Source organism: Lolium rigidum, chromosome 6 (assembly GCF_022539505.1).
Source record: "Lolium rigidum isolate FL_2022 chromosome 6, APGP_CSIRO_Lrig_0.1, whole genome shotgun sequence".
In the NCBI taxonomy this organism is placed as follows: Eukaryota; Viridiplantae; Streptophyta; class Magnoliopsida; order Poales; family Poaceae; genus Lolium; species Lolium rigidum.
Genome location: NC_061513.1, coordinates 203,842,736 through 203,855,261, shown reverse-complemented (window position 1 = coordinate 203,855,261; position 12,526 = coordinate 203,842,736). Strand labels below are relative to the sequence as shown.

Here is a 12,526-nt window from a genome sequence, read left to right as displayed (position 1 = left end):
AGAAGAGCGAATACATCCGAGTACGGACAAGATGCAAATTGGACTAAGAGTCCTGAAGATAACCAGTGGCGTCCATAACCCTGCCCAGGCCAAGCCGCAAGGGTAACCTTGCTAACGTCATCATCTCGTACCTGTCAAAGTCGGGCCATCGGTTGCCGACAAAAGGAAGGAAGCAAAAGAGAAAGGGAAAAGGAAAAGGCGAGAGTAAGTACCAAGGAACGAACTCCGGCACGTACTTAGCGAGACTAGAAATGGCTATGCTCGCCGGGCGAGTATAAATATATATCGCCTGGGGCTATATGGTAGGTTTAGCGGCAACAAAACTATAACCAATAGAGACACGCTACAACATCCGTCTAATCAGAGAAGATAAGAGAGCGCATAAGGTAACAGGTAAAATACTACACAAACATAACCCAGCCGATTACACATATCCCCTTCAACAATTGCAAAGAGGCAATGAAAAAGGCACTCAACGGTGGACAAGTTTTATTGGGTATCGGTTGTAGTAATGCTATATTACTACGCAAGTTATTAGCAGATTATTAGCAACAAGATAACGGTGTAAGTTGTTCTATGATCAAGCTGTACAATTCCAAGTCGTCCATAACCTCGGACACGGCTTATCGATAAGATGTACACCCTGCAGGGGTTGCCCAAATGTAACCATACGCATGCTCGACCCGCTTCTTACAGGTGATGTCTCACAACAAGACCGTTCCCAGTTCAACAAGAAAGTCTAGGGGGGCCACCCAACTAAGCTACCCGTGACGAAGTCCGGCCGTACTCCGAGACGGACCCAGAGGTTGCATAGGCGTCTAGGCGTGCGAACCACACGCTTACAGTACAGAATATAGACACCCGAAGGCAACAGGAAGTAAACACCCGAAGGCAACAGTAAGTAAAACATGGCATACATGGCATAGGCAAATAAAACCAAGGTTGTGGCCCCCTTTTCAACTGACTTGAGAAAAGGTAATGGGTGAGGGGGGTCCCAATAATCGTCCCCACGCATGGGTAGAGCGCTCAATCTCGGAACGAGATAACAAGAACTCGGGTCCTAGGGGACATTAGCGAGTCAAAGTTCCGATGCTTTCGCAAAGGGGCTCACAGATGCCTCTGCTTACAATTTTAGTTGTTAACAAACAAGTAAAACATGTGTATCTCCAACAATTGATATAGCATGTGATAACCTCCCAACAACCCAACATATCCCGATAACAGATCGAGATAAACGACAGAGCCTAAACACGCCTACGACTCGCAAGGCTCAAACATCAAGCAACGGCTATGGTAAGGAATGATACATATAGGATTATTATGGTAAACAAGTGGAATAGGACACGTGACTCGATAAAGAATCGCAACATAAGGATAGCAGTGCGAGGGAGAGAGTAAAATAGGTGAAGAGAGAGGGCTCGCCTGTGGAAAGTTGCAGAAGCACTTGTCGGAGTACTCGTCGTATCTCACATCACCACTTCGTGATCCTATCCGGAAAGAAGCAAATGCTGGAACACAAAACGCATGCAAGTCTTACTACTACGGATAAATAAGATCCAGCATGATCAAGATGATATGCATGACATGGCATCGATGATGCAATGCACTTATCCAATTTAATCGGAGTCGGAACCCCGGACAAACAAATTAGAGTTGGAGTTTCATTTCCTACCGGCAAAGTTAAGGGTGGATTAGCATAGCAAACATGGCAGGGGTGAGCTATATCAAAGTTAAATGGAACCGAGACAACATTTATATAGTATCTCACATATTCCATATGTTCCATATTAGATGATAATGCAAACTATCACGAGATTGTATGATGCATTATGCAAAAGCAAGTATGGATGGCATAATCATGTTCATCACATTTTTCTGATCAAAATTCATATATAACACTTTTAATTTGGAGTTACCAAACAAAAGTTATTAACAGATTAGGGTTTTGTTATTTTAAAATAGATAAAAAGATTTTATTTAATTCGAAAAGGACCTGAAAACAAAATACAGTAAGGGGGAGGGCCCCGGGTTGGTTTGTTAAAGATCCCGGGGGTTATCAGAAATCGTCCGCGCCAGGGGCTGCGGGTTCAGAAACAAGAAGTTGCAGCGGCCTCTTTGCAAACATGCAGATCTGGAGGGGGTTAGACCTTTTCTCACCGAGGGGACTTTAGTCCGGGTCGCTGACGGGAGGGCCCACGCGGGCCACGTGGACGCCAGGCTGGCGAAGTGTGCGAGGCGCACGGAGAGTGCTCGACGGATTGTTGATGCCGCGCGCGTCGTGGGGAAAGGCGGTGACCGCGGCTCGGCGTCGCAGGCGCGGCGATGCAGACGTTCCCCGGAAACGAAGATAGGCGGGTTCGACGTGGCTCGCTGGCGCGGACCAAAAGGAGGTGGCGCCGCCCACTGGAGGTCGCCGGGGTGACGCCGGTAGCGACGATCTACGGGGCACGGGACGGCACAAACATGAGGAAGAGGAAGGAGGAAGCAAGAGGAAGAACGGAGGTGTCTAAGAGGTTCGTGCGCTCACCCTGGAGCTCTACGCGTCGACGGCGAGGGCAGAGGAGGAGGGTGGCGCCGGAATTTCGATGAATTGCTGCCGGAGACGAAGAAGGGGAACGGCGATTCGGCGGCGATTCAAGGCGCCCCCGTCTCGATTAGGTGTACCAGGCGATCGAGGAAGGCGAGGCGAAGCCGAAGGTGGCCTCAGATCATCTGGGGGTGGCCGGATTCGTCGGGGCGCCGGTGAGGTGGCCACGGTGGCGCTCGGTTGTTCACATAGAAGAAGAGAAAAGAGGGAGGGGGAAGAGGTGGCGGCGCAAGGGAGGAAGAGAAAGGCGAGCTAGGGTTTCTGGGGCCTCGAGGAGGGGATAAGAAGGGGAGGGAGCAGGTGAGGCTCGGTGGTTGGAGGAGGACCACGGGTCACGCCATCGACGTGCTCCTCCCGTCGCTTTCTTGCGTGACGAGGACGGAGGGGGAAAAAGGATGTGCGAAGGGGTATGGGCTTTGGGAGTGGTCGGGCTTGGGCCGGATCGGGCCAGAGGGAAAAAGGCTGCGGGGAAGAGAGGAAGTGAAGGAGAAGCGGGCCAGGGAGAGAGAGAGCCCAAGGAGAGGGGAAGGTTTAGGGTTAGGGGTTCTTTTTTTTTCTTTTAAAATCTGTTTGTCAAAAAGTTTTGAAACTGCTCAGATAACATTTGAATTTTGAATATAAGGTGGCAAGACAGAGAAGCAATTACAAGCATTGCCAAAGACTTTGATATACCAAAATAAAATAGTTTTGTTAAAAGAAAAATACAAGGGGTTATATAGAAACCATATGAGAGGGAAAACACAAATAGTTTTTATTTAAAATAATTTGTATTTCATAAAATCTTGTGGATGATATGATGCATGATGCATGATGATGCATAAAATAAAAGAACAAGCAAAATCTATTAGGGGTACTACCCGGGGCCGTTACACTATGTTACCAAGTAAGACTTTGATTAAAACTCAAAGTCCGGCTACATCAGAAGAAAGAGAAAAGATGGACAAAATCTCCTATGCATCGGCCATAGGCTCTATCATGTATGCCATGCTATATATGTACAATACTAGATATCGCACATGCTATTAGTTTGACCAGCAGATATTAAAGTGATCCAGGAATGAAACACTAGACAACAGTTAAGAATATCCCGAAGTACTTGAAAAGGACTAAGGATATGTTTCTTTGTTATGGAGGTGGCCAAGAGCTTGTTGTAACCAGTTACACCGATACTAGTTGGAACACTGATCCAGATGACTCTAAGTCACAATCTAGATACATATTTATTTTGAATGGTTGAGCAGTGAGCTGGAGTAGTGCTAAGCAAAGCATTGTGGCGAAATCTTCAACTAAATCAGAATACATACCTGCTTCGGAGGCTTCATCAGAGGCGATATGGATGAAGTGTTTCATTACTGAGCTTGGTGTGGTTCCTAGTGCGTTGGAACCGATGACCATCTATTGTGACAACATGGGTGCCATAGCCAACGCACAGGAGCCAAGGTCACACAAGAAGCTGAAGCATATCAAGCTACGTTTTCATTATATTTGCGAGTATGTCGAAGACGGCGACATAAAGATTTGCAAATTACACACAGATCTGAATGTGGCAGATCCGTTGACTAAACCTCTCCCTAGAGCGAAACATGACCTACACCAGAATGCCATGGGTGTTAGTTATATTACCATGTAATCTAGATTACTGACTCTAGTGCAAGTGGAAGACTATTGGAGATATGCCCAAGAGGAAATAATAAAATGGTTATTATTATATCTTTATATTTATGATAAATATTTGCATCCCATGCTATAATTGTATTAATCGGAAATATTAATACGTGTGTGTTTTGTAAACATAAAATAGTCCCTAGTAAGCCTCTTGTTAAACTAGCTTGTTGATTAATAGATGATCATAGTTTCATGATCATGAACATTGGATGTTATTAATAACAAGATCATATCATTAGGTGAATGATGTGATGGACATACACCCATAGTAAGCGTAGCATATGATCAAGTTATTAAGTTCCTTTTGCTTCAAGCTTTAAGATACATAGTAACCTAATCCTTCGACCATGGGATCATGTTAATCACCTACACCGGATGGATGCTTTGATGACATCAAATGCTACTTTGTAAATGAGTAGTTATAAAGGTGGCATTAAGTGTTTGGAAAGTATAGGTTGAAGCACGTGGATCAATAAGGGGATTTGTCCATCCAAATGACGGATAGATATACTCCGGGCCCTCTCGGTGGAATGTCATCCAATTAGCTTGCAAGCATGTGACTGGCTCACAAGGGATGACATATCATGGTACAAGTAAAGAGTACTTATCGGTAACAAGGTTGAACTAGGTATTGAGATACCGACGATCAAACTTCGGTTAGTAAAATATCGCGCGACAAAGGGAATCGATATCGTATGGTAACGGTTCTTTCGATCACGAAGTCATCGTTGAATATGTGGGAGCCATTATGGATCTCTAGGTCCCACTACTGGTTATTGATCGGAGAAGTATCTCGATCATGTCTGCATAGTTCGCGAACCGTAGGGTGACACACTTAAGGTTTGATGTTGTTTTAAGTAGATATGCAATATGGAATGGAGTTCGAATATTGTTCAGAGTCTCGGATGGGATCTAGGACATCACGAGGTGTTCCGAAATGGTCCGCCGAATAAGATTCATATATGGGAAGTCACATTCCAAGTTTGGGAATGGTCCGGTGAATTTATGGAAGGTTCTAGAATCATCTGGAATATTTCACTCTGGCATATGGAGTCCCGGCGAGACTCCACCAGCCCTAGCCGACCCACCAAGTGGGAAGTTGGACTCTACCTCCATGGCCGGCCACACCACAAGGAAAGGGAGCAATCCCACCTTGACTAGGTTTCACATAATGGTAGGTTTTGCAATTGGAATCCTATGAGGATTTTGATTGAACCCTAGAGTTTTCCACCTATTTAAAGGGGAGAAGAGGGGAGGGGCCAGCCACACCTTGGCCGCACCACCTCAAGGGATCCTTGGCCGGCGCCCTAGCCCCTCTCTCTAAACCCTAGCGACACCCTCCTCCTCATATCTCCCGCACGACTACGGCGAAGCCCTGAAGGAGTTTTCCACCACTACCGTCACCACGCCGTCATGCTGTCGGGATTCCGATGAGGATCTACTACTTATGCTGCCCACTGGAACAGGGAGAAGGACGTCTTCATCGACACCGTACGTGTGACCGAGTGCGGAGGTGCTGCCCGATTGCGGCACCGTCAAGCTCTTCTACGCGCTCTTGAGAGCGGCAAGTGATCGACTACATCATCCAGGAGATTTATCTCGTTAACGCTTAGCGATCTCCGTGGGTATGTTGATCTCATCTCGTTTCTACCATCTTCTAGATTAGATCTTGGTTTGTTATTCGTTCTTGCGGTAGGAAATTTTTTGTTTTCTATGCTACGAATCCCTACAATCTCTACCCTATTTCCCAAAGAAGAGAGGTGGAAGCCATTGCCATTGCTGGCATGATGTGAATCTGGTTGAAGAGAAACTTATTGCTCACACGTTTGACATGTAGAGTAGCGACCTCTAGCAACTGGTTTCCCTTGCAAATGAGGACCTTCGTCTATTGAAACTTGCACTTGCTGAAAAACATTAGTGGGTCGCATTGAGGAGTAGTTTTTTTTTCTTTCTTAGCTGTTGTAGTACCGATATTTTTGGATGGTAGAGCCACTTGTAAACTCATGAATTCTCTTGCTAAATCTTATGAAAATGACAAGCAACTATTGGTTGCTGGTCCTTGGAAGTTGGAATAGTCATTTTTTCAACTTAAGATGAATTCCTGCTCGATTGTATAGTCTAGGGAGAGATTATTTGGATTTTTTTCTCTAGTTATCCTTTTTCCCTTCTTGAAAAATACATTTGATTTCCTTCTCAAAGATAGTTTAAGAGGAGAGAGTGGATTTTGTACTTACATGCATGGGTGTGGTTGTGTTGTAGACCTTTAATTTGTTACTTACACGCATGAGTGTGGGTGTTTCGGTCACCGTCCATTTTGCTTTGAGATTTAGACAAAATGAGGGGAAATAAAGAAATCTTTCCATCTACCAAGTAGAACGGGAATCCTGAGGAACAAATTGAAGGTCTAGAACCCACCCACACCCATACTTGTAAGTACAAAATTCCAAATCCACTCTCTAGCTTAAGATCATTTTTCTCTAGTTATCTTTAGAGTTTCTTAAGATATTATTTTCTAGGTTCAATGTGATTAAGCTTGCCCGTCTTGCATCGATTTATCATGAGGATTTATCTAATTATGAGCATGAGCATATATAAGATAAACTTGAGCTATTCATGATTCATACCAGGATAATTGAAAGCTTTAAGGACTGTCTTAACATTTAAAAGTCACGTCATATTTCTTATGGTTTATCTCCCCATTGAGCTGACATTGCTCTTATCGGTTGCATCAACAATAGTGGAAGGGCCTTCCCAGTGACAAAAATTAGGACCGAGTTGCGCAACAAGATATCTGCAATGGCTCCTTGATGACTTGGTGTGCTACATCGACTAAGGGATATCAAAATGTCTTGATTGATAGAATTATGGAAGATAATAGAGAAAATGGCAGAGCTTAATTTGCCATTGCTTAGGACTTCTATACATATTTCAATATTGGTACAATATTTTTAGGTTGTAATGGCATTCATCTATGTTTCTATTTTTATTGTACGTGGCGATTATGTTAGACTCACATTTTGACAATTAATATGGAGATAAGATGATATTAATGTGTCATGATTATTTTGTTCTTTGTGTCATTTTTCTAAATTTCGTTCTAGCTCGAATTATTTCTATCCTCGGTCACACCCACCCTACACATTGCTACTCCTGATTGAGAATCAACATGTGGTTTAATGGTCAGGAGAGTAGTGACACATCTAGCCCATCAAAGATGAAACAACAACTTTAACTTGGTGCTTCATAAATGCTGAATATTTTTTGTGGGAGGCGACGTCTTGTCAATAGCGAGACACATGTGGTTACTTCAGCAATTTCAAGACCCACCCAAATTAATTTCTTGGACTGTCAAAGATGCTCATAGGTATTATAGGGGTTAAAAAAGTGTCCACGTTGTGTTTCACAAAAAAGAACTCATAATCGTATTTTTGTCAAGAAAACTAAAATTTAAAACCATGTTATTTGTCGGTAGGAAGGTTTCCATCGTGGAAACAGGAAAATCCGTGTCAAATTAACACGGTTCCACTTTCCATATCGCGTTCGAAGCTCACGGAAACTCGTCCGCGAAGTTAAAAAAAGGAAGTAAATCAATCCAAGACCCAAATTTCTTTCCTCTAGTGCAACTTAAGAAGAGATCGGATACCTAGCAGGTTAATCACGGTTATCTATGTTTTAATCCTACGCCCGAGACAGTATTACCTACAATACTCAGCTAGCAAAGCTAGCAGCATCATCATTTGCTTAACAGGAATTTAGATTAGACTAATGCCAGATTACGTAATAGGAAGGTCCTACTGCTGGCCTCGTTCCCGTCCGCGCAGAGAAGCTTCCGTTTCTATTTATACCGCAGCGCCGGACGCCCGGAGAAGCACAAAGCCAAAGGAGATCGGAGGAGGAGCAGGAGCAGGAAGAAGTACTCGCCGTCAGCGCCAGCCATCATGCCTCGCTGCAAGATCGCGATGAAGCTCATCGAAGGCGCGCGGGCGCGCGCCGCGACGTACGCGAGGAGGGCCAAGGGGATCAAGAAGAAGGCCGGCGAGCTCGCCACGTTGTGCGGCGTGCAGGTCGCGCTCGTCTGCACCGCGGGTGTTGCCGGCGTCGTGCCGCTTCAGTGGGAGTCGGAGGAGGGCGTTCTGGACAAGTACCGAGCCGTGCCACCGGAGATCCGCGCGCAGCACACGCTACGGATTCACCTCGAGGCGGAGTTGTGCAAGGAAAGGGCCAAGCTCGCCAGGGTCCAGCAGCAGGGCCCCGGTTCGCTCGCGGACGTGGGCGTGGCTCTCGGCGACATGACGCCGGCAGAGGCGGGGGAGCTGCTCGAGATGATCAACGCGACGTTGCGTGGCACGAGGAAGAGGCTAGAGGCACTGGGTTTGCCAGCAGACGGCCTGCTCGAGCAGACTGCGGCGGACGCCGTCATGGCGCCGCAGCTCGGTCATGATGGCTTCCCCTGCATCGGGGGCAACGCCGGGGACATGGACGCCGGCTTCCAGCTGCACATGGTGCCGTGCCCTGGGAAAAACAACAACCTCGGCCGGCGGCCGGAGGAATTCTTGTGGGACAACAATAGCTACCAAATGCACAATGCAGAGACGACGCAACCGCCGTTTGGCTTCCAACACATCGGTGGAAACTACTTGGGCGGTGTGGACAGCTATGGCCAGATGCAGGCGCCTGGCTACGGCAATGCTCATTACGTCTGCCCCGAACTGACCATGTGCCACGACCAGCCGTGCAATGGAGTCTTGCCGGTCGGGTACTACTACCAAAGCCCGCCCCTAGGCATGGGCATGGGCGGCCACTTCATCAACGCCACTCCGGCGCCTGAGCAATCTGCTATTGTCTCCGGCACCGGCGGAGAGTACGGCATGGGCATGGGCGGCAACTTCACGAGTGTAGAAAGCTACCCTGGGTATTGGTGGTCTGGTCAGGATTTCCAGCGCGGCAATGCCGACACCAGCAACAGCAGCCAGGCAGCTCCATCGCCTCAGTTTCCGGCTCCGGGGACACGCAGTTCCAGCAAAGTCTTTCGTCATCCTTAGGTATTCCAGTACGAGCCGGGTGCCAGCAACATAGTTAGTCCGGCAATTTTGGATGATGCAGGGCCGCCGGGTTCAACTCATGTCGCTGCCGCCGCGCCCCCGCCCCCGCCATCAGCGAGAGGCAAATAGGCTAGCTATTTAAGGTTCAAGTTTTTTCTATTTGATCTTATTATAGATGGAGTATAGCTATAAACTTACTTCTTTTTGAAGCTAACTACTGCAGGGGAGCCCCCCACAGCCTTTTATTACTTGTGAAACAAAAAGTATATACAAAGAGTACAAACAAAAAGGAGAGAAAAACTACCTACCACTATATACAAAAGATTTACAACAAGTTGTCAAGCCATGATGACAAAATGGGCACAAAACTTTCTTTTACCCTATGCTTAAGCAGGGTAACATCAGAAACAAATCCCTGTTTCCAATTCCTGAATGTTGGCCTTATATTCTTAAAGATCTTGTTATTCCTCTGCTTCCATATATTCCAGCAAGCCAAAATTATAATCTCCACAAAACAGGGGCCCTTAAATCTTTTTTTGGCATTCTTCAGCATCTCTGATCCTGATCTTTGCCCCCAATTTATTTGCAAGTATATCCACACTCTGACACTAAAGGTACACTCAAAGAATAAGTGGGACCAGTCTTCCAAAGCATCAGTATAACAAAAAACACAAGTATGATCCGAGGTAACTTGCCAGTGTCTTCTCCGTAGCATATCCTTCGTGTTGATTCTATCATGCAAGATGAGCCATGCAAAAAATTTATGTTTGGAAGTACACTTACTCTTCCAGATCCATTGTGAAGGAAAATGAGAAGTTATATGTTGAAAACTCATTCTATACACCTGTCTGGGGACAAAAGCTCCAGATTTATTACTTGTGATAAGCCACTGATCATTATTATTCAGCGTTACAACTCCTGTTAACAGATCTTGAAGTGTTCTTAGTTCAGCAGCAGCTTCAGTTGAAATAGGAAGATGAAAAGCTTGTGCTGGATCAGTAGTTTGTAAAGCCTCTTTGACTGAGATGAGTTTGTCCTTGGCAAACGAAAAAAGTCTTGGAAATCTTTCATGAATAACCCAATCATTCCAATTGTCTGACCAAAAGAGAATTGTTTCCCCATTTCCAATCTTGCAATGTGCCACTTGTCTGTATATATCAAAAAGTTTCATAATGTTTCTCCACCAAAAAGATCCACAAACAGTAACTGCATGGGGCACTTCCTTGTAGTAATATGTATTCCTAATTAATTTGACCCAGGGAAGATCCACATTATTATAAAATTTATGCAACTGCTTCATCATAAGACTCTTATTTTGAATCTTCAGATTTATGATACCCAATCCTCCCTTATTCTTTGGCTTACATATCATATCCCAAGAAGCTAAAGAGTGTACTTTCTCATCATCTTTCCTTTTTCTCCACAAACAATTCCTTCTGGCTTTATCAATTACATCAACCACTCCATCTGGTATGTCCAGTGTGCTAAGATAATGAATAGGCATTGAGGACAGAACTGAATTAACCAAAATTAACATGTGACCATAAGATAAAAAGGAAGCAGATGCAGTAAGCCTCCTTTCAATTCTATCAGTGAGTGGGGAAAGATCTCTTATTGTTGACCTAGTTGTGCCCATGGGAATACCAAGGTATGGGAATGGCATGGAGGCAATGTTGCACTGTATTTGTGTTGAAAGAGTCTCAGCTTCCTCCTGAGAAATATTAATTAGCTATAAACTTACTTATTACATGTTCTTGTTCTATGGCTGTCAAATTCAAGTCAGGTTGCTACATTATCTTATCTGTTGGATGCATATGAATGGTACAGTATAAACTCGGACTCAGATTACTCAAATCTCCAAAATACATTCCAAGATAGTACAATTTGTGGTCCACCTCATTCTAATTTGCAGCGCGCTCACATCGTTCGTCGTCTCGATCGACACCATGACCCGCTCGCATCAATGCTAATAGGATGACGACATGTTATTTTGCCCTGCTAGGGAGGTCGGATGCTATTTTTTGGCGTGTCCTGAGATTGTGATCATGAATGTAAATTGAGAATAACTTGTTTACTGTTTGACCTATGTTTGATCTTTTTTGATAAAAGGGAATATATTAATATTAGGAAATACCAAATACACTCGTCCTTTGGCCTCTGCAACAACGCAATGCCCTGATGTACGGATGCACATGGACAGAAAAAGAAAAAAACAACTAAGAAATAAAAGTGCTGCCACAACATTCCAGCCCTAGAAACAACAATATAACCACCGCCAAGACAACACCTAAATATCAGACTCTTCAAAAGCGACGCCTCTAAGAAGGGAACAGTGCACCAGCACCGTCGTTGCCCGATCAAAAATCTTAGGTTTTCACCCTAAAGATAGTCCGTGATTTCAAAATAATGTCTTCAACAAGATAATTGTCAAGCACAACCAATTAAGGCTTGGCCTTGAATTTTCATCTTGAAAGGCGTGACTTTGAACTTCACATGTTGCCGCCCCCACTTTCATATTGCTGCTGCGAAGCCCGGAACACCAAGCAAGTCCCTCAACATCGCATAGATTTAGATCTCCATTGCTAGCACTCCAATCTAGCCATCATGATATTCTCCGCCTCTGATTTCACCATGGACCAAAATGTCTCCTCATGGCAAGAAAGAACGGAACTTCGCGCTGCTCCCTCCAAACCAAATGGTTGGAATAAAAACATGAGTGCGCACGACCGAATACCACCCGGTCCAGCAAACTCCAGGCGATATGTGCAATGTTACATCCGTCGTCCGTGCCTTCCGAAACTCAACACTCTGGCCAGATAAAGAAGGACAGGCCTCGGGAAGGTCTTCATCTTCGCACAAGAGCAACCCTAGGACCGCCACATTTATTCAGGTCGGGCTCCAATGACGTCGACCATCCCAGGCCAGCCGAGGCAACGCGGAGGCACCAGGCGTAGATCACCCACTCCTGGGCAACGCCCTGCAGCTAGCCGGCCCTCCGACGACGACAGATGGGATCACGGAGAGGGCAGGGAGAAGCAATTAACCTAGGGCTTTCACCCAATCGGCCCGTCCCACCCTGCACCTCTGCCACCGCCACGGCCCGTTGCCGGAGGCAACCACCACCGCAACCATTAGGAAGCTCTTCCACAGACAAGCCCCGACCCGCTCAAACCCATTGGCCCGGTCGAATCCATCTGGGATGGGCGCCCAGAGCCAAGGACGAGCCGCCGCT

General features: G+C 45.7%; 1 protein-coding gene across 1 annotated transcript; it reads left to right on the top strand.

The window, feature by feature from the left end:
* Positions 1-8,190: 8,190 nt before the first annotated feature.
* On the top strand, positions 8,191-9,294 carry LOC124663694. The gene has a single exon (XM_047201369.1). The coding sequence runs from the start codon at positions 8,191-8,193 to the stop codon at positions 9,292-9,294; it is 1,104 nt and encodes a 367-aa protein (XP_047057325.1).
* Positions 9,295-12,526: the final 3,232 nt, after the last annotated feature.